General features: G+C 31.7%; 1 protein-coding gene across 1 annotated transcript; it reads left to right on the top strand.

Moving 5' to 3' along the window:
• Positions 1-4,296: 4,296 nt before the first annotated feature.
• hdly (hadley) lies at positions 4,297-19,703 on the top strand. Its single transcript, XM_088241483.1, has 2 exons — positions 4,297-4,501; positions 17,517-19,703. The coding sequence occupies exon 2, from the start codon at positions 17,797-17,799 to the stop codon at positions 18,565-18,567; it is 771 nt and encodes a 256-aa protein (XP_088097609.1). The 5' UTR covers positions 4,297-4,501; positions 17,517-17,796; the 3' UTR covers positions 18,568-19,703.
• Positions 19,704-21,701: the final 1,998 nt, after the last annotated feature.

Genomic DNA, 21,701 nt, shown 5'->3' with positions numbered 1-21,701 from the left:
GTTTGTTTTTACGTTACATACATTATTTTATTACATTTTATTTCAAATAACGTAAAAACTTAATTATTTTGTTTTACTTTAGCTAAAAACCGACACAAATTATGTTGACACCCAACACAATCGCTCGTAGTTACATGCAGATCAAAGGACAAAAAAATGATTGATTGCTTAAGCAAGTTTCCTTTTTAAAATATTATAGTCTGATTTTAAAATAGGTATTCTTTTAACATATTTTTTTTCCCACACATACTCGTATATTTACATAGAATTTTCATGACAAAAATACGCTTTAAAAAATACATCTTAAAATTAAGCTATACCGTAATGTGATGCGTATGAAACAACAAACCAATACAATCCTAACCAAACTACAAACAAAACCAACCAATCCATGTTTCGCTCAACGAAGTTCGGCAAAAGGTCTCTGGAAAATATTGGCCATTCCGAATTTAATATCTGCCCGATGAGCTAAAACACGAAAAGTTGAAGATTAAATCCAAAAGTGTCGCAACTGAAAAACATTAATTTGTGATGTTATTAATGTTTTAATTTATATAGATGGTGTAAAGTATTGTGTTTCTTGTGTATTATGTTTTCTTACTATTTCGGATGTATTAACTATGTATGATATTATGTTTTCACACAAAAATGATTTCTTTATATGTACGGTCCCAAATGAGTTTTTTTTAATAACTCCTGGGAGCATAATATCTACTTTATGTATTATATATTTTATTAATAATAAAAAAATGATAAAAAATAAAAATATATTTTTACTGTGTCTTGGTTTCAATCAAATTATTGACTACATAATATAATATTACACAAGTTGTTACGTTATTTAGATAATGCTGGGATCTTAGGGTTCTATTTCTTGGTATCTTTGTAGTCTGAACGAGTACATTATGGTCAAATTTTATATTTGTATAACCTAATACGAGTATTTTTTCTCCATTTCGCTAGATAACCTCTATTGTATATTTTTTTTATTCAATTTAACTTATTAGTACTTAGATCGTTTTTGATCTACGAATATGTTTAATTGTTTTTTCTACTAGAATAATTGCGCATCTTATACCTAGACGTAACAATGGTAATACAAATTACGTATGAGGATGGTCTTACAGTATTTGGTATTGGGGCCCCGAAGGTGACCAGAAAAAATATTTCAATGAACTGAATCCAGACTTCGCTTATTCAGTAAATAAACACGTGTGTGGCTCGCACATAAAAAAAATCAAATACTCACTCGTAATATATAGGAACTACTCACACCTACATGCGTAATGTTAATTACAAACAAAAATGTAGAGTACGTTAGTGTTGAGATCATTTCTAAAAATAATTTAATAGGGAAATATCACATACTACGAATACCGATAAAAACGTATTAGATGGGTTTAGAATAATTTATTTTATTTTCGAAATCAATATGTATATTCTGGAGAAACGCTTTCATACATTAATTAAAAAAGAAATTTAATAAAAATACGTTGCTAGAAAAACGCGACATGTTTGGCCTTGGTAGTTGTGACGTCGAGATAAGTGACAATGTTTCAAACAAATTCTAATAGCCGAGAACGTTGAAATACGAACAAACTTGACCCCTGACGTATTAGGGGCGTGGCAAATGAAAAGACCGTTTTTGCAAGAATTACAAATTTATAAATTTAAAAATACTTTTTATGCTACTAATAATTAGCAAAAACAATTTTTTAACTGTTGCATAGACCTTTATTACTTTAAAAATGTTTTTTTAAAAGTTATATTTCCCGATCATCTGAGATTTGTTTGCTTACGTTGATTATCTTATTATTTTCATTTAATTTTACAAAGGGAATAAGAAATGAAAAACACTATTTCGCATTAGATAACCCGAAAAATGTCATGTTAGTAAACATTTTTAATTGTTTTATATATAACTAGCACAAAGCAACACACAGATATCTCTGAAGAACATGTTCTGAGATAATCGGACTTTGAGGCATGCAAAGGGTCTGACTGAATTATAGAATTTTTAATAGATTCTTCATGTTTTTCATCCTCTTCATTTAAATCTGTTGAACTGTTTTTTTTTTTAGGTAGCACCCAAAGGGTTCATATTACATGTACAGAGGTTATGAACAATTTACTTATATAAAAATACAATTTAAAATGAGAAAACAACAAATGAAAATACTAAAAACTTAATTACTATTCAAAAAAATTAAGAATAATTGGTTCAAAACAGATTTTAATTTTAAAAAAATTAATTCGAGAGAATGGATTCTCGGGAACAGAGAATACTTATGCGAATTTGACTTTGATAAATATATATGGTTTGAGTAACTGGTTTGCTCGAACGGGGATGGATTTCTGCGATCAAATGTGGACTAACTGGTAAATGATTAATATGTATTTATAAATGTAAAATGTAATAATGTATAAAGTATCAATTATGTTAATAAACTTAATATATATGTATATGTATGTATAAAATATAATATAAATATGTATGTGTGAATATATATGTGTTGAATGTATGGTTATGAATGCATTACAAGTGCCCCGACTCAACACGGATTTTCTAGCGAGTCGGAGCAAGTTCACAGACATGGGTCGTTCCTGATTGTGTCGCTATAAACTGTGTCTCTGTCCTTAACAAATGTATGTATAATGTAATTAATAAATAAATAAATATATATATATATATATGTAAAATAAATATGATGCCTCTGTTGGCACATTGAAATACGAACGTTATGGTAGAAAGCTGCTACTCTTAGGAAGTTGAGATCCAAATGTCTCTCCGTCTTTAAGGCGATATACCAGGAAACCTACCTACAATGGCCTGTTGGAATTTCCTTAGCTGCAATGTTAGGGGTTCTGGAGTTGTCTATTATGCTTACATGGTCTTTCCAAAATCTTCTTCTTGCTCTGACATCGTTAGCCTATGCCACGGGTCCGTCTTATCACTTTGATTCGGTCTCAAACCGTTCTCTCTGTGTAAAACGTGTTGAATGCAGAGTAAAAAAACTTATGCTCAGATTCAAGGTACTCTATTCAAATACCTTTTCTACGCATGAGCAAATGTATCATATAATAAAAATCGGAAAAAATGTTTATTTACATAATATTAGTTGTATCTGCAGATAACAAGCATAGCTACGTTCTATGGCGCCTAGTCTCGAATAAACGATTTTATTATGAGCTGATAAGAATAATCCATAAATAATATATTTAGTTGAAATTACAATTTAATGGCGTGAAATAGCGAAAACAAATTGATTAAAAAAGTAAGTGAAAAATTACACAACTTTTTTTTTGATGTACGAAACTTTTTATCTTAGTTAAAAGTTGTTTTTTTTAATCAAATTTAAGTGTTTAAAATTTTCCGTATTGGTTTTTACTTGTGACGTCATGTTTTTCTCATTCCTGCTTTTTACTATGAAATCCGTTAATTTTTCCTCACTATTTTCCATTAAACAGACGTATATGATTGTCAAACTAATTTAAGAATTATGATTACCAAAATGTTTTTAATGTTTTTTTTCATACATTTTTGGGAGTAAAGAGAATTTTTAAAACATTTTTAAAATAATATTTTTAAAAACGCGAAACTCAATTATTGTCGGAACCTACATTCGTACAAAAATTCAAATTGAAAAACTTCTACAAAAGTTTTAAGAAATTCAGTGAAACTCCAACTATCCAGATTAATGAGTTCCAGATGTTGTCTGGTTATGCAGAAATCTGAATAATTGGAGTACCTATTAAATAAAGGCAATTTTTTAGAAAGAAAACACAAAATTTACCCTAGTCACCTTTTTATTGCTTTTTATATATGGTATTTCAGCAAATTGGATCCCCTTTAAAACTTACTTAAACATGTCCAGCAAAGTTAATTGCTTTGACTAAGAAACTCGTTTAGGAGTAGTAAAGTGAAGTTTATTTGTTATTTATAACATCTCATTAATTTTTTATTTCTTGATTATAAAATATTTACGGATATTTGGCAATCCTGATGACTTCGAGAAAACGGCGTTCCACTGAACGTCAGTATTTTAAGTAAACGATTTATTGGGTTTTGGAAAAAGATGCAGGTAAATAAAATGTTACATGAACTTTCTTCTTAAATGTTTCATTTGTTTGCATTCCGCCTGCTTGATTGGAAGAATTATTTTATTGCTTATTTCATATCTGCAAAACCACAATAAAAAAAACCACTTCGCCAAAGCCGCGTCGCGTCAGAGACCTCCTCTCGTATGTACATACAGAACATAAATATATAGCCGGCGTTCCTCGTAGTAATAAAACAGTCGCTGGTTAGCGTCCGCTGGTAACAAACGCGAGCGAAGTCGATCTCGGTGCGTATTTAAGTTATTCTTACTCCGTACATTGCTGTGATCCTAGAACTAAAATAAAAAAATAATTACGTAATTTCATGTGCTGTTTTTAGTGCTAGCGTACACAAGTTTTTAGTGACAATTACTCGTTTTTCCAGAAGAAACACAACATTTAAGTAAGTATTTATTTTATTTATTATTAGATACTAAAAACAGTCGATGTTTTTTGGCACCTATGTGCCAAAATGTATTATACTGATTTTATTATACATGAACCAACTGCCTTTTATCAACTTAATTATTTTGAGTACCGTTATTTGAATTTTAATTTAAAACCGGTAGCATTTGGTTATCTAATATATAATTATGAAACATCATTAAAAAAACGTTCCTGTCTTGATTGTATTTGTCAAGTTACTTAAAGTGTTTTTGCTTTTTATTTTACTTTGTATCTTGCATTATTTAACGTATAAGATAACGATTAAAGCAAGCTATTGCTATAAAATGGAATGTAATACCTATAACTGTCAAAAACATTTCTTTTTTTTTTCTTTATTTTAATTTCAGTTTAAGGAACAGAATACCTAAAGTGCAAAAAAATAAGAATATTCGAAATAATTTTGAAAAATAATAAATTCTTGTATTCATTTTACTATATAGGTACAAACTATTATATGAAGGTGAACTTGCAAACACAAATTCTTTCCTGAGAGTACACACATATTATTTAATAAATTAATAATTAACTCTGAGATTACCCGATACTTTACTAATTTTTAAAAAAAAACTATAAACGATGTTTATAAAGAGCGCTTTAGAAAAGGGGTCAGTCTTTAATATAAAAAAATACTAGTATTTTCTGATATGCATCCGCATAATTTTATTGAATAAATACTGTAAATTAAAATGATTCAGTCAATTAAAATTCTGAAACTGCGAAATTATCACGTTTCTATTAGAAATCTGGTTTTGTGAATTAATAATATTAGCGTGTTTTACCTTAGAATCTTGTTTTAAAACTATAAAGAACTGCTAATTGTGTATGCATATTAAGATCGCATCAACTCTTTTAGGCCTCGAGGTTAAGAAATTGTTTTGTCTACAAAATTAATAAAGCATTTGACACTAAACAATTATTTAGTGCGACAGAGACGGAAAACATTTTTTAGAAATAAATATAAGAGTCCAAGCATTAACAGGGCGTATGACCTGTCGTTGGCTGTAAATCCTAGACTCCCATATTTCCTTCCCAAAGACGTTTTCCATCTCTGTTGCAATAAATTTAAATATGAACAACTCCCAAGGGAGAAAATCCAGCCAGTCTGCAAGCATTTGGAGATACTTAAAACATTGTTGAATTAACTACCTGGTAAAAGAAGAAGTATAAAAATTTAAAAAATGTTTTCAGGCATTGCTTAGTAGGTGAATTGGTTTCAGCTCTTTTACTTCACAAAAGTCAACTGATGGAAGCGTTGAGGAAATGTGAATGTTTAAACCTAGGCAGAATGGTGAATGTTACAGTGTGTAAGTGGTCACTTAAACCAGCCAATGACAAGATAATAAGCCCTGTTAATGCCTAGACCCCCATATTACGTTCGCAAAAATGTTTTTCGTCTCTGTTGCAATAAATTTAAATATGAACAACTCCCTAGGGAGAAAATCCAGCCAGTCTGCAAGCATTTGGATACACTCAAAACATTGTTAAATTATTTAGTATATAACACTTAACAATTATTCTGATATATACATAAAGTAATTGTTTATAGAATTAACACAGCTTGCGTATAATATAATTTTATTTTTTAAAAAGACAATGTTTTCTTTTAATAACTTCTTTAGATCTGGCTGGTTTAAGTGATCGCTTTACAAACTGTTTAATTGTTAAACATTCACCATTCTGCCTAATGTTTGCGACTTCCTACCCAAAATTTCCGGAAGTTATATAAATAGTTAAAGTTTGGGTGGTGACATTATTTTAATTTTATTAAAACACTTTCGGCTGTCAGTAAAAAAAAATTGTGAATTATTTTTTTTTCATTGTGTTAGAATTTTCATCGTGTGGTAGCGTTAGTAATTCTTGACATAGTATTTGGGGCTCGATCCACACCGCCATAAAATAATTATATTCTAGAAAAATAAATGTCTAAATTTTTTTTTTTAATCATGCTCAGAAGATAAACACGAAAAGGCCATACAATTTATGGTAAATTTTTATCATTACTTTTATTTTATTTATATTTATGATCACCGGTTAGGTACTTGAATGGTCAATTACATACGGAGAAATTATATTTAATATTTATTTAGTATGTTTTAGCTAACATTTATAAATACAGCATATTTATATTATCGTCAGTAAATTGAAAATATTAATCGATATTTTAACGTATGTAAATAATACGGAAATCCTCCAAGGGCTTACGGCTTGTCATTGATTGATTAAAATAATCGCTTTATTTACTGTATAAATTTTGTTTTTGAACTCCTTTATTAATTTGTTTGATCTATTGCAAATTTTTGTTAAGTGTAAAAATTAACATTCGGCCTCATGGTGTAATGTTTAGCGCATTTGCCTACCATGCAAGAGGTCTCGGGTTCGATTCCCGACATGTTTGGTATGAAATATTATTTAAAAGGGCGTTTTTACACTCTAATATTTCATCGTCCCTAGACTGGTACCTGAGGCGTAAGACTGATCACCTTACCTTTATGTATTATTATTATTATTCTTAGTGGTGGGGGTCAGTGCTATGCAAGCTCCTGACGTCACTGCAACCTGTGAAGATCTATTGTGACGGACCCCCGTGAATGGTTCTCGCCCTCCAAGCCCAGGTCCATAAAGAGCCTGGCTACTGAGTGGAAGGCGAGAGTTTGCATTTTTCTAAATCTCCTCCACCAAGCCCAGATCCGTAAAGTGTCGGGCTATTACGTAGGGGGCGAGCCCTTTAACATTCTCAGGTTTAACCAGTGGTCTCCTGAGGATGAGGCTCCTTTTATGATGTAAAACATCACATTCACATAGAATTTGTGTAGGTGTTTCCTTACCAGCACTGCAGAACCTACATCCAGAAGTTTCGGAATGGTTCATTCTAGCGCGGTGTTTGTTCAATCTGCAATGCCCTGGGCGGGCTCTTGTGATAACCCTTACTTAATGAGGCTGAGCTTTATTAGGTCAAAATTAAACTTTGCGACTTCCTTTTATCAGTTCCTTCGCATGGTGCTGACCAGGTACCTTTTGCCAGAGCATTACACTCTGCTTCCTGGCCCATGGCCTTAGCTCATTACGAGGAGCAACATTCAAGTAACCAAAACTTTCAAGATACGCCGCGATTGGTGTACCAATGCATGGCCCTATGCACCATTAGGTTCGAAAAGGGAATGATGATTTCAATTTTTAATTTAATTTATTCATATATATGTACATTACAAAATGGAATGTCTTAATTCATACATATAGAACTAATTAGGTAAAATTAGGCTTATATAAAAATAACACGTAAATAAACTTAATATCCAAATAATAATATGTTACAAAAGTAAGAAAATCTTGTAACGAACTCCCTCAGAGACGTAAAAAATGACAATGTTCAAAGTAATATTGTTCAGCATAGAGATAGCCCCTCCAACAGGCATAGCCATCGGCAGGTTGGTCCTGTATATTGGAATGTGAAACAGTCTATGCTGACGCTGTCTAAGGTAATTATCCGGAACATAAAAGCTAATGCTCCGCATAATTTCAGGGTTGTCAATAATACCGCGCAACAATCGAAAGAAGTGCGGAGTTAAATACACATTCCTTCTGGTCTTCAAACTGCTGTAACCGAGCATACCCTGGAGGAACTCAGTGGGATAAAGCCATGGATAATATCCGCACTCTCTCATGTAGAGAAACCGAAGAAAATTCTTCTGAACCCTCTCCACCATAAGAGAGTACTTTAAATCATCGAGCCACTCTCGAGTCTATTTCGCACCAACGAGTTATAAAGAATTCTCAGTACTCGTGTACTACCAAAAACCCTGGCAGTACGCAAGATGAATCCTAACATCTTCAACGAACTACTACAAACTGTTTCGATCTGATCATGAAATGTCAGGGAACTCACAAAAGTGATGCCTAGATCTTTAACCTTTGAAATTCGTATGAGATTGTGGTCATTCATGGAAGAGAAGCGTTTTGTGGGCACTGGTGAAAGACATAACTGAGCATTTTGAAATATTGAACAATAATTTATTTCGTCTTTTCCATTCAGATACGTTTATTATATTCGCCTGGAGAGTACGAAAATCATCCAAAGTGATGATGATGTTTAAATAAATATTAGGTCATTAGCGCTGTAAATGCCTTGATTTTCATTTCCTCTTCTTAAAGAGGCCCCCTACATAAATTGAATCGCTACATATTAATCTTAACAACTCTTTTGTGGCTTAGTACAGTAATTTTTTTTTTTTTTTTTTTTTTTTTTAAAAACCTTTATTTTAGCATAAATAAACAATACATTCAGTAGAAAAATGAAACACTTAAGGTTGAACTTGCCAAAAAAGAGTCTAGCTCTTGTGTTTGGCAAGTTTACAAAATAACATAAAAATAAAACATAAGATGCAAAACAAAATAATAAAATAAATAAAAAATTAAACAATTTTAAAAATTGAGAAAATATAACACTAAAAAAAAAAAAAATATATATATATATATATAAAAAAAATATATTAAATAAAAACACAAAATTTGTAAACACGGGCACATATTAAACATACATCTCTTTTTTTAAAATACAGTTAATGTTAATGTCAAAATGTCAAGAGTTATGTCAAGAAGCTTTTCTTTAATCTATCCTTAAATTTTTCGTAATTTATTTCTTGACGTAGATTTTGAGGTAAATTATTGAAAAGCTTCCGTCCTACGTAAGTATAATGATGTTTGGCCGTGGTAGTTTTGATTCTCGGTAGAGCGAGGCATCCTGTTCTCAACCTTCCCGTAATACGGTCCGATGGGAGGCTATCCTTATGCACCTGGAGCATACAGCACTTTCCGTAGATATCCTCCACTCTTAAAACATTAAATTCTTTGAACAGTTCGGTAGTTGAGAACAAGGATGGTTTATAAAGTATTATTTTGATGATTTTTTTTTGTAGAATTTTTAAGGGTCTAAGATGAGCGTTATAAGCCCCCCCCCATCCAACTATTGCATATTGAATGATTGACTGTACTAGAGCATAATAAACTGTCTTTAATTGATTCGTCGATAAAATACCTCTAAGCTTTAAAAATATGTGGAATAATTTTCTTAGTCTTTTGCACATTGAGTCTATTTGTTCTTTCCATTTAATATTTTGGTCGATTATTATTCCCAGATATTTCATCTTAGATTTTTCGGTCAGGGTAACACATTGAGAAGAACAGTTTGTATGGTCTCCGCAGTTTTTGTCGTGAGATTTTAGGTCTATATGGTTATGTCTATTTCTATTGTTTAATGTGAATGTTAGGTAGTGGGTTTTTTCTGAATTCATTGTCAAGTAACTTTGATCCAACCACTCTTTAAAAACTTTTAAGTCTTTATTAGCCATTTTATTAAGCTCATTCCAAGTTTTTTCATTAAAAATCATCACAGTATCATCGGCGTAAGAAATGATTTTGCCTTTTAGTGGTAAATTGAACATTATATTGACATATATTATAAATAGTATAGGACCTAGAATAGTACCTTGTGGGATGCCAAAACAGGAGGAAACTGAATCGCTCAATGTTTTGTTTATCCTGGTGTACTGGATTCTGTTTTTTAAGAATTCTTCTAACCACACAAGAACCGTTCCACCAATCCCATAAAATTTCAATCTGTTTATCAGTCTGACGTGTGATACACTGTCAAAAGCTTTTCTTAAATCCACAAATATTGCAAGTACCTTATTACCCTTGTCCAATGAATCGTATATTATTGACGTTAATTTGGCTATGGCATCTTGAGTGCTTATATTTTCTCTAAAGCCATACTGGTTACCGTTAAGTATGTTATTTTCTTTTAGATAAATTAACAGTTGCTTTTTGACTACTTTTTCAAAAATTTTGGCAATATTTGATAGAAGAGAAATTGGACGATAGTTGGTAAGTTCTTCGTGATCTCCGTTCTTATACACTGGGATTACTATAGTTTTTTTATAGTTTTTCGGAAAAACTCCATTTTTCAAGCTTGTATTTACAATATGAGTAATTGGTTTAGTTATAAAAGGTAATAGAGCTTTGATTAATGGGACAGTTACATAATCAAAACCAGGACTGGCAGAGTTTCTTAGACTATTAATGTGTTTTTTAATTTCATCTTCTTCTATTTCATCAAAAGAATCAAATTTTACTTCATTTACACTGTTTTCGAGGATATCGTTTTTAAAATCTGGATTAATATTTTTTGCTAGATTTTCACCGACTTTAGAGAAAAAATCGTTAAAGTGATTAGCCATCTGTTTTGGTTCCTTGTCTGCCAGAATTAATTGATTATTTAGTTTTATTTTTTGTATCGGATTAGAAACATTTCGTTTTCTTTCAGTTATGTCGTTTATTATTTGCCAAATTTTTTTATTGTCATTGTCACATTCTAGTATTTTTTCTTTAAAGTATGTTTCTTTAGTCCGTTTAATAATTTTTGTTAGGTTGTTTCTATATTTTTTATAAAACGATGATAATTTTAAGTTTTGTGGATATCTTTTAAAAAGTCGAAAAAGATTTTCTTTTTTGCGGATAGACACAACAATTCCATGGGTAATCCATGGCTTTATTTGTCGAAATTTAGATTTTATTTTGAAGACAGATTGAGTCGAAGCCGCTTCGATATAATTATTTAATGTTTTTTCAAAAGACAACGCACAATCATGTGCATTATTAGAAGATAGCGTGGATAACCAGTTTTCGTTTAGTATGTTTTCACGCAATTTTTTGATATTAATCTTACTTATAATTTTAATATTATCCCTTTTTTGACTAGTTATTTTTTGATCATATATTAAAATAGCAGTATAGTGGTCTGTAATGTTTGTTTCCCATATAACAGTTTCCATTTTATCTATATTTTTGCAGTTTGTCCATATGTGGTCTAAACATGAAGGAGTTTGTCCCGGAACTACTCTTGTAAAATTTTCCATGCATGAAATAAAACTTACTTCAGCCATCATATTAAGATATTCCTCTTTGATTTCACTGCTGTTGTTATCAGCAATATTTATGTTGAAATCACCCATTATTATTGAAGGGTATTCTTTGTTATTGAGAATGGTTTGTTTTAGTTCCTGAATAAATTGGATAGGTTGTGAACTGTGTGTGCGATATATTGCAAATATTTGTAAACTTTTACTGCCTATTTTGATTGTTATTAATAAACAATTTGCAAGTTGAAACTGTATTTCCTGAACCTTTTCAATAGTATGGTTATTGTGAATAAAAACTACTATTCCGCTATTTTTATTTATATGATTATGGGTTGAGACACAATTATAATTATCCATTTTATAATTTTCTTGACAATTGCTATTTAGATGTGCTTCAGTAAGTATAATACAGTCCATAGATTTTTTCAATAGACTTATTGTTATTAGAAACTCGTCAAAATTTTTATTAATGCTTCGAATATTTTGATGGACAAATGTCAAGGAATCAGGATATTTGTCTAAAATATTATTACAATCACTAGCGTTATGACCAACATTTTGAGTTATGGTTAGTAGTTTATCTATTTCATTTGTAATAAAACTAGCGCCGGCAATTTGTGAATCGACTTTGCGACCAGTGCCTTGGTTTTGAAAAATATAAAAAGTTATGTTTTGTTTTACGTTTATAACACAGATACCATAAGAAATTTATAAATGTATTTTTGATAGCTTCAAAACCCGTTATAATCGTTAGTAGTACACAATATATATACAAAAGGTAAAAGTAGATAGAAGAACTCATGCATTCAAAACTTAAAAAACAATAGTCAAAGACATAACAAAATCTTAAGCCTTCAAAGACCTTAAGAATATGTTTAAAACCATAACAAAATTGTAATTGTTTGTAAAGATTTAGCCATGTTAAAAATAATGCTAATAAATGAGTAAATTTTGTTTTTTTGCTATGCGTGGATTCCATAAATTAACAGTATTTACCGTGGTGAATTAGTAAGTGAATAAAAAGTTTTTGTTAACTGATTAAGGATTTGTTTACACAACATTTTTCAAAGCACGACCTTAACTTTTGTAAGATATGTACGTTAATTATAAAATTTACTATGGGAATCAATTGTATACCCATGATTTTGAAATCAAGAACGATTATGTTATCATTATTGTCTTGTGAACTTTTGTTTGAAATAATTGACATTTGAACTCTCATATTTTAACTATTTGTAATGTTCAATAGGATTAGACGAAACATAACATTCCTGAATTTTTTTTTAAATACTTAATTCTTACAATTCACACAAATATCTCAAATTGGTGCCATTTTAAATGCGGGGAATCAAGCTGTTACATAGTGGGGCTCGAACCTGCCACGGGACTGCAAACCAATTAAATATTTAATTTTTAGTGTTAAATTTTCCCAGCCTCTGACGCGTACTGCGTGTGTACGCAAATAAAAAAAAGTGGCTAGTGGTTTTTTAGTACTAAATTTATCAGTATATTTTTCATAATGACAAATAAAATTCTAAAATTTAACCTTCAAAACATAATTGCTATCTCTTTTTATAATCTCCGGAATATTTAAAAAATATTACGACAGAATTTTGCGTAATAGTACGGATGGTTATTAGAAGTATTACATGCATAAATGTACTTGTTCATCATAGATATTTGTCAATTTTCTTGTATAGCCAATAACGAAATACATACTTTTCATTGACCTGGCCTTTCATTCGAAAAGGTTACAACTTTTATACTACGTAAGCAGAAATTTATTTTTAAAAGTAACCGAAAAACTTTTTTTCTAATATTTATAACTGATTGTTTTAATCAGAACTTAAATCACATTTTCTTTATTTTAAATTTACATATAAATTGCAGAAGATCTGCCAATTACAATGCACAAACGAGTATTATTTTTAAAAATGCATACTGAAAAATTTAAAGGTATTATTAAGTATTTAAACATTAACAACATTTTAAATTTGCCCAAGTTTAGTGAATAAAATACTGGATTTCACCCCCCAGAGAGTTTTTAAGATTAACACATTACAACTGAGATGGAGAAGATTTTATAAAAGGAAATATTAAAGTCTAGGCTAAAGTGGCCACTTAAACCGGCCGATGACAGGCCTAGACTTTCATATTTTGTTGCCTAAAATGTTCTCCAAATCAGTTGTAATGTGTTAAGTTTATAAAGATGTAATCTATAAAAACAAGAAAATACAAACACAACATCACCAATACACATCACGATACATAGTTAGAGACTTAAAGTCTAAAACTGATGATTTTTCCACGCCTGTAACGTATCTCGATCATTTGTTACATAGCTGAACTAGATAGCTAAAAAATCTTGAAGGTCTTCGTCTTTTTGTAACTTTTTTTTTTCTTTACCCTGTCGCGATCGACAGTCTTTATGGCTACGATCGACCGGTTGACCATCCCAGCAGCGCGATCACAAATGATTATCGACGTGCTTAAAAACATGCTAAGCATTTGAGCGATCACAATGAACAATAATGAACATGCTTAAGTTATCGCAGTCATAGGTCAACGCGTGTGTAATCTCTTAGTCAACGCTCGTGTTGGTTTGTTTTTTGTTTTCCTCGTAAATAAATACAGTTCACTGGCGAAAAATCGGCGTTTCCTATAAAAAAAAATTAAAAAATTGCATTTGCAAAATTGTAAGAAGTATATATTACAAAAAAGTCAAAATTTAACAACAATTACTAAAACGACTACTTTTTTTGACATTCGGCTTGCCAACCGCCGGCTAAATGCAATAAATAGCATGATAAAAAATAAATAACCAAATAAAAATAGCAGTTTTGGAATATTTTCCATATTTACACCGGTGAAATTCAAATATTGGATTACGCAGCAGGATTACACGTCGCGAAACGTAAATATTTTGACGTTTAATATTAGGTGTTCACGAATGTTCTATTGTGATCGCGAATTCCGTGAACAACCATGGTGAGAAATTGTTATCACGTCACTTATTAGCACATCGATAGTCATTTGTGATTGAGCTACTGGTGTATATGCTAATTGATATTAGTGACCGACCGCACCAAGATTTTCAGCTGAAACCGAAAAATTTCGGCTTCTGATCTAGTTCCGGCCTAAAATTATATAAATAAGTCAAAAGTAATATTTAAACGCCCAAAATTAGGCGTTTTTATTGTTGAACTTTACGAGTTCATTAAAATAAGTGGTAAATAAAATACACAAAGAAATAAAAGGTATAAATTTAATAGTGTTATGCACGAAACTAATATCGTCACGAACCATGAGATGCATCCGAGTACAGCCGAACGTAATCCGATATATCCTGACCGCAGGTTTCAGCTGAGCCGAAGTTTCGTCCAATTTTTGGCTGAAACTGAAACTGCTGCCGAAACTTATTTTATTGGTCGAAACCGAAACTTCGGTCCGTTACTTACTGACACTCTCGACGATATTTTATTTTTGCAACTTCACAGGGCAATCGGATTCGGAACTGCGTGTCAGGCAAAAGTCTTCGCCATTGTATCACCAATGCTTGTGAATATTTTTTTTTGAATATGCATTTGCGCTTTGCACTGATAGTTTTTATTCTCAAGTGTTAATTTGTTTATTAAACCACGCAATTCATAAATTATTAACTTAATTATTATTAACTCCTAGCGCTTTAATTTATGTTGTAAACATAGAAATATAATCATCCAGAAGCCGCGCACTGAAGCCAACTAAACTACTCATAAATGAGTAGTTTTACGTTTTGGGCATTAGTTACTCTGTAGACGTCGCTTAGTGCGCAACTGCCGATATAAATTCAATTAATTCAAAATACTGCTGGGATTAAAAGGGAATACGATAGGATCACATTTCTTGTGTAAGAAGCGAATTCACAAATAATATTATTTAAGAATTCGATAATTTTACAATCTGTCTGATTGTTAAATAAAATTACGTGGACATTTTGTTAGTATTGCCAGTGAAGTTGAATGTTTACCCGGTTTTCCGGTAATAAACCTTAATATAATATTAAACGGTATTAATTAACTTAATTACCAAATGATTATTAAATGTTTTTTTTTTACGTTTGCCTAATTAAAGTACCTGTTTTTTTTTATACTCCAGCCAGTAAAATATTTTTTGTGGTAAAATATAACATAATGTAACACAAAATTATCTTATATTTATGTATATTGCTCACGGTCTGGTAACATAATACGGCCACTTCACGCAGGCGGGATGTCGGGTAGAGAGGGGACTCAGTACGATGCATATAACCTTATTTCTACGCGCCTTCTGGTTTATATTATAATTCTATGGTTATAAATATAATTCCAACATTGAGTAAGAAATAAAAAAATCCGAAGTTAAAAAAACCGTAATTTTGTATGTAAATAACTTTCGTATGTGTAATATTTACCTTACCTTCTACGTTAAATATTCTCGATATTTTATTTTTCTAATTAAATTTACTATCCACTTTTTTTGTTAGCACTTTCGTCACCTCGACTTTTGAAAATGTTTGTTTTAACAGTAGCCATGAACCCGAAATTTGCCGCCTTTATACTTCTTATAAATAATTCAGTGGTAATTTGTAGGCATACGCCTACCATGTTTGAGATTCAGGTTCAATTCCTGATAGGGAAACGTGAAATATTATTATTTAATGTGATTTTACACTGAAATATTTTATTTGTGTATATACCAAAGTGATAGGGGCGGGGTATTGAAAGCATTTTATTCAATTTAAATCACTAATCTTTTGTAAACAATGAAAATTAAATAATAAAAAAATAGAAGTAATTAACCGTTCATCAAAGCTAAAAAAAATCGCTTTTGCAATGTGCGAATTTCAAGAGGCCAGAAGACCTCTAAAACGGATCTGCGTAAGAAGTTGGGGCGGGGCTCACAATGCAATATTTCATGTTCCGTTGACTGGCACCGCAAGCGTAAGATTGATCACCTTACCTTTAAGTTACCAACGATCGAGACACGCCGCATTTGGTGTACCAATCCAGTGCCCTATGGCACCATCCGGTACGGTAAGAGATATGGTATTGAGTTAGAAATACTTAGTCAAATGCCTATCTTGGTATATGGAATTATAAAATAAAAAGATATTTAGCCAAATATGTTAGTATTATAAAGTTTTGTAAAAGGCAGATTTGCCGTTTATGTTAATAAAATAAATAAAATAGCTCCTGATAAAATTGCAAGAATTAATATTTAGTTCATTTTTTGTTTTGAATGGTTGGTTACTTGTTTGTTTGATTTTAAAAATTCATAAATAAGTTTTTAACATTTACGTTTCAAAAAATTCCTTTTAATTGCTGCGACCTCCGTGGTTTAATGGCCAGACGCTTGACTCACGCACGCAAGATTCCGGGTTATTTTTTATTTTCTGTGAGAACAAAAGAATTCCAGGTGTTCTGTGCTGTGAATCACCACTGTAATTGTGTCTCCCGGCATGTTGTAGCAAAAATGATAATAGAAATTAAAACTGTAGTAGTAATAATATAACGGTACCTTTATTCTAAAAAGAAGTAAAGTTTGTCCGAGTAAGAAGCACGTAGATGAACTTGTCTAGCGCAAAAAATCATCTCATCTCTGGAATTGAATACAATAAGCTTAAACCGGTTCTCGAAATATTTTGTTTGCGTTTTTTGCGTCGAACCGTTACATTGACTCATACAAAATAACTAGTGTTATTGACCGCTTTGTCGTTTTTGCACCACAACAAAAATCCACCCGGCCCGATAAAAAAACACGGGGTGGATTGACTTTTATCGCATATTTTTACGATTTTATTTATTAATTGGCAGGTTAACGAACTAACTAGTACACCATGATGCCGACTAAAACTAAAGAAATAAAATAATAAGTTTCCATCCACCCAAATTTTACCGGGCCGGGTGGATTAGCACGATATAAGTGAAACAGGCATGTCTTTGTAAAGTTCATTTGTTTTACAATCGAAACGAATTCATCATTACATATCGACATTATTTGATTTAGATATTTTTTCAATATTTTTTTTCTTTCCAGAAATGTCTCCGAGGAAGACGGCGTTACTTAATTTGCTGTTGGTTATCTGCTCAGTTTGTGTCGCGGAAGCCTTCAATAGCGATCGACGAAAAAACACGACGAAGAAGCTTACGACGATCTCCAAATACCAGACGATCCGATAGACCTGTTGCTGAGCGAAACGACACACTTTGAGACTCCGGACCATTTGGAGATACAGCTGCAACCGTCCGGCGCTCGTGTGAAGAGAGCGAGGCAAAGACACGACAAGATCTCGAGGCAACGGCGCAACGATGAGGAAATGAGCGGGATTTTCCAGCCCAACTCGCCAGCCGGTCAACAGGTCAATGATGTTTTCTCTCAGTACGTCCCCTCGCCGTACGCCTACCCCCAGCCGATCGGCAACCCCTTCTACTCTCCGTCGCCGCCGCAGACAGTGCATAATACGTTCATTCCACAAGGAGATCAAATCAACAACTATAACTACTATGCCCCTGCCCCGGCGAGCCCGTTGGCAGCATTCGGCGGTTTCCCAGCGCCATTCTACAAGGGTCAGGTTCTGGTCGTCCCCGTGCCCGTCTGCTCGCCCGCCAACGCCACGAACGCGGGGGGGATAGTGGGCCTCTTCAACAGATTCGGCGTGAACATCGACGAGTACTACAATACCGCCACCGGAATAAACTTGGGGGTCGTGAAGCCTTTCCGGCCGCCGTCCGTGGACCAGCCGCCTCAGCAGCACGTCGACACCGACGACGCGCGGCCCATGATCCCCCCGGCCCCGTCCGCCACCCAGTCGAGGCCCAACCGGCCCAACCGGGTCCCCCCCCAGAGGCCTAACCAGCGGCCGCCGCAGCAGGTCGCGCCCCTGGCCGGCGTGGTGCAGGGGACGCAGGCGGAGCGCTGCGTGTGGGCCATCATCAAGTGCTGCCCCCTGAACGGGAACCGGAACAATTGCTTCGCCCAGCTCGGATGTCCAGGCGCGTTCTTCGACAACCAGTGTGATACGGATCTCGGCAAAGTACTTTCCGAAACCGCCAAAAGAGTACAAGAAAACGGATTAATTTTTTCGTAAGATTTTTTGCACGCGACAACTGCTAATATTCAATTATCAACCCTTTCGATAATTTTCACGTTCCTTTTTTATAAGATATAACGTAACTTAAAAAAAACATTAAATTATAAGTTGTAAAATGTGATGTAATGACCTAGCAGCTATGCCTTTAGTACAGTTGCTTTTAGTCAATAAATATTTATTTTTAAATGTGTCTTTTGACATGTTTTCAAACTTCGTTTATAGATGTGTTCATAACCTAGAGAAAACATTTTACGAATTTTACGAACGAATCGACAATAATCATAATCAAATTTAAAATTAAGTCTCCAAAATGTGCCAAAATTGTTAATTATAACCTTTTAAGTAGGCTTAACGTATTATTTAAGTAAACCGATGTAATGAAAGGATGTACTCGTAAGAAGTAGCTAAAATGCATCGAACAACCAAATATGTTCATGAAACTCAATCTGTACTTGATAATACAATATTCATATATCGCGGTGTTTCCGACACTTTGGTATTGAATGTTATTTTATCTATGCAGATACACTCGATGGTAAAAAAAATAATACTTATTTAATTCATTCAAATTTAGTAAACTATTAATATATTTTATTTGTCCACAAAATGCATTTTTATTACTATTCTTGTTTGTTCTTTTATAAAATATATTTAATTTGTTATTGTATTTTAAAACGTATTTATTTTTATTATTAACTAAACTATATAAGTAGGATAACTTTGTGTTCGAATAAAATGATCTTATTATCTTAATTTTATGTTTAAAATATATTGCTAAATGTAATTCGTGACTTTAATTACAATATTTTTTCAGTGATCAGTATTTTAGAGCTTATAAAATTAGAGTTAACTTTTTCAAAAACATATCAATGCATTAAATCGTTAATAATTTTATTTGTAGTGATTTGCTTAGAAAATAATTACATCTTCAGCTAAGAAATATGCTATTCGCTTTGTATGAGGTTTAATAATCTTGTTAGTCAGAAAATAAAATTTTAAATATTATTTCCAAATGTGTTAACTGCTAAAGAATGTTGATTTATATAAGTGAAAACACTTTTTTATTTGATGTTTTATAGAGTTAAAATATTTTTTGTAAACCAGAAATAAAACTTTTTTAAATAAAAAATAAATTGTTTTTTTCTATTTTATTGAAATATTTTGTGTTCCTTCTCTTACTACAATAATTGAAGACGCGGGTGGATGAAGGCAAATTTTTGGAAAAAAATTTTTTTTGACATAAACAAATATTTTATATACAACCCTTTCACATAAAGTCTTATCACAAAAAGTAGCAGGAAAGCGCGATTTAGAGAGCGAATGAAGATGCTGTTATATCAATAATTATCCTTGTATTTAAAACATTGACTCCAGATATCTCTGCTTTTTGTTTTGGCAACATAACACATTTATCCACTCTATCTTCAATAAATTTTGAAATAAGTTCAAAGACATATATACGTATTTTAAAATATGTTTTCTTTAATGCTTATTGTTTCAATGTTTTATTATATTACATTTTACTCCATTTCGTTTGTTCTATTCCATTATTTCATTATATTTTACCGCAGTCGGCACATTAAAGCAAAATAAACCTGCTGAATGCAGTAGGGGACAAATTTTTCATACGACCACAATACACTAAGAAACTAAAACTATATCAGCCCAGATTATGGACGCTTTAACGTTGTTCGAAACGTCAGTAAAAAGGTATACATACACAGTACAAAAATCTAGAAAACACTACAAGAAAAATAATAAATAAAATAAAAACAAAAATTGTTCATGAATAAATAATAAAAAATACGTAAAAAGTTTTACACAGGTGGTAGGTTCATATATTTCATATAGATTCCACAAATTTAAGACAATATAATATTAATTTACATTGAATAATATTTCAAGTAGTATTATTAAATAAATAGTATAAAGATAGAGGGTCAAAAGAGTTCAAAAACATTTTTTAAAAACAATTAAACTTTTATTGCGTTTGTACAGTATTCTAACTATCACAAAGATAATATAAATAAAAATGAGACTATACGGTGATAATATGTGTTTTGTTATTCAATGATACGAGTATTATACATGTTTAGAATGAATGTAACAGTTTTGATATCATAATAAGTCTTTAGCCACCTTCATGAAACACCTGAAACATTACTATATGTCCTCAAAATCCTGAACTCCCTATTTTTTAATGTTTTTTAAAAAATATTTATTTTTATCCCTTTTATTTTCTTGGTTCCTTTTTCTCTCTCCTTCAATTCCACATTCTACGTCCTTTAATATGTATAACAGAATGTACTTTTTGAAGTTAATATGTGCAAGCCTTATCTCCTAATTTTAAAAAAACTGTCATTTTTATTAATTGAGTTTTTTTATGCATATACTTGTATTGCAAATTTTTGACGAACTCTTGTTTTGACCAGTCTGTTTTTTTTGTTGACTCGAAGAAATTGCTAAAAGCAATAAGTCCGCCAAAGTACTAATTCTTTGTATTTGACGTTTTAAATAAAATAAAAACAATAAGTGTATAAAAAAATCTCACAATAAGTGTTAAAGTAAATATTGTGTTTTTGTACATATTCTTATTTTATTTTATTTATTTATTTAACTTTTTGTACATGATGTTATTTGTACATTGGCGGGCTTATTGCCAAATGGCAATTTCTAACAACCAACCAATAAGGGTCTTCCCTCAATATAAAAAAAAGATTAAAAAGCTAAAGATATTCTCAAGGATAATTGAACGTAATTAGGCAGAAAGCCGCAAGTCATAGAAAAGTGAAACTGAAATAATGGCACTTTTGTGAAAAGAGTAAATAATAAAATCTACACAACGGTTGAGATGTTTTTTTTTACTTTGACAAATGATAAATAATGCGTATTGTTGGCCAGAAGAGCGTAAAATGTTATTCTTTTTTTGTGTAGCTGAATACGGTATTTTTAAGGAATTCTTATGAGTTCGAGGATGTGAAGTTTAGTAGAATCCAGATAAATGCCTATGTTAGTGAGTTGTTCTATTAGGTACTACAGCATAGAGATCAAGACTACCAGACTTACAAAGCTTCTTCGGGAAGCTTTTCTCGTTTGGCAGGAGGCAAATTTACTTTGAATGTGGGCAAAAA

Source organism: Micrasema longulum, unplaced genomic scaffold (genome assembly GCF_059751315.1).
Source record: "Micrasema longulum isolate JH-2025_06_02 unplaced genomic scaffold, ASM5975131v1 h1tg002910l, whole genome shotgun sequence".
Taxonomy (NCBI): domain Eukaryota; kingdom Metazoa; phylum Arthropoda; class Insecta; order Trichoptera; family Brachycentridae; genus Micrasema; species Micrasema longulum.
Note: the sequence above shows the minus strand (reverse complement) of the source record. Positions and strands in the feature narration are given on the sequence as shown.

Coding starts and splice junctions, on each gene's coding strand:
- hdly (XM_088241483.1), top strand. CDS start 17,797: ATGAGCGGGATTTTCCAGCCCAACTCGCCAGCCGGTCAACAGGTCAAT.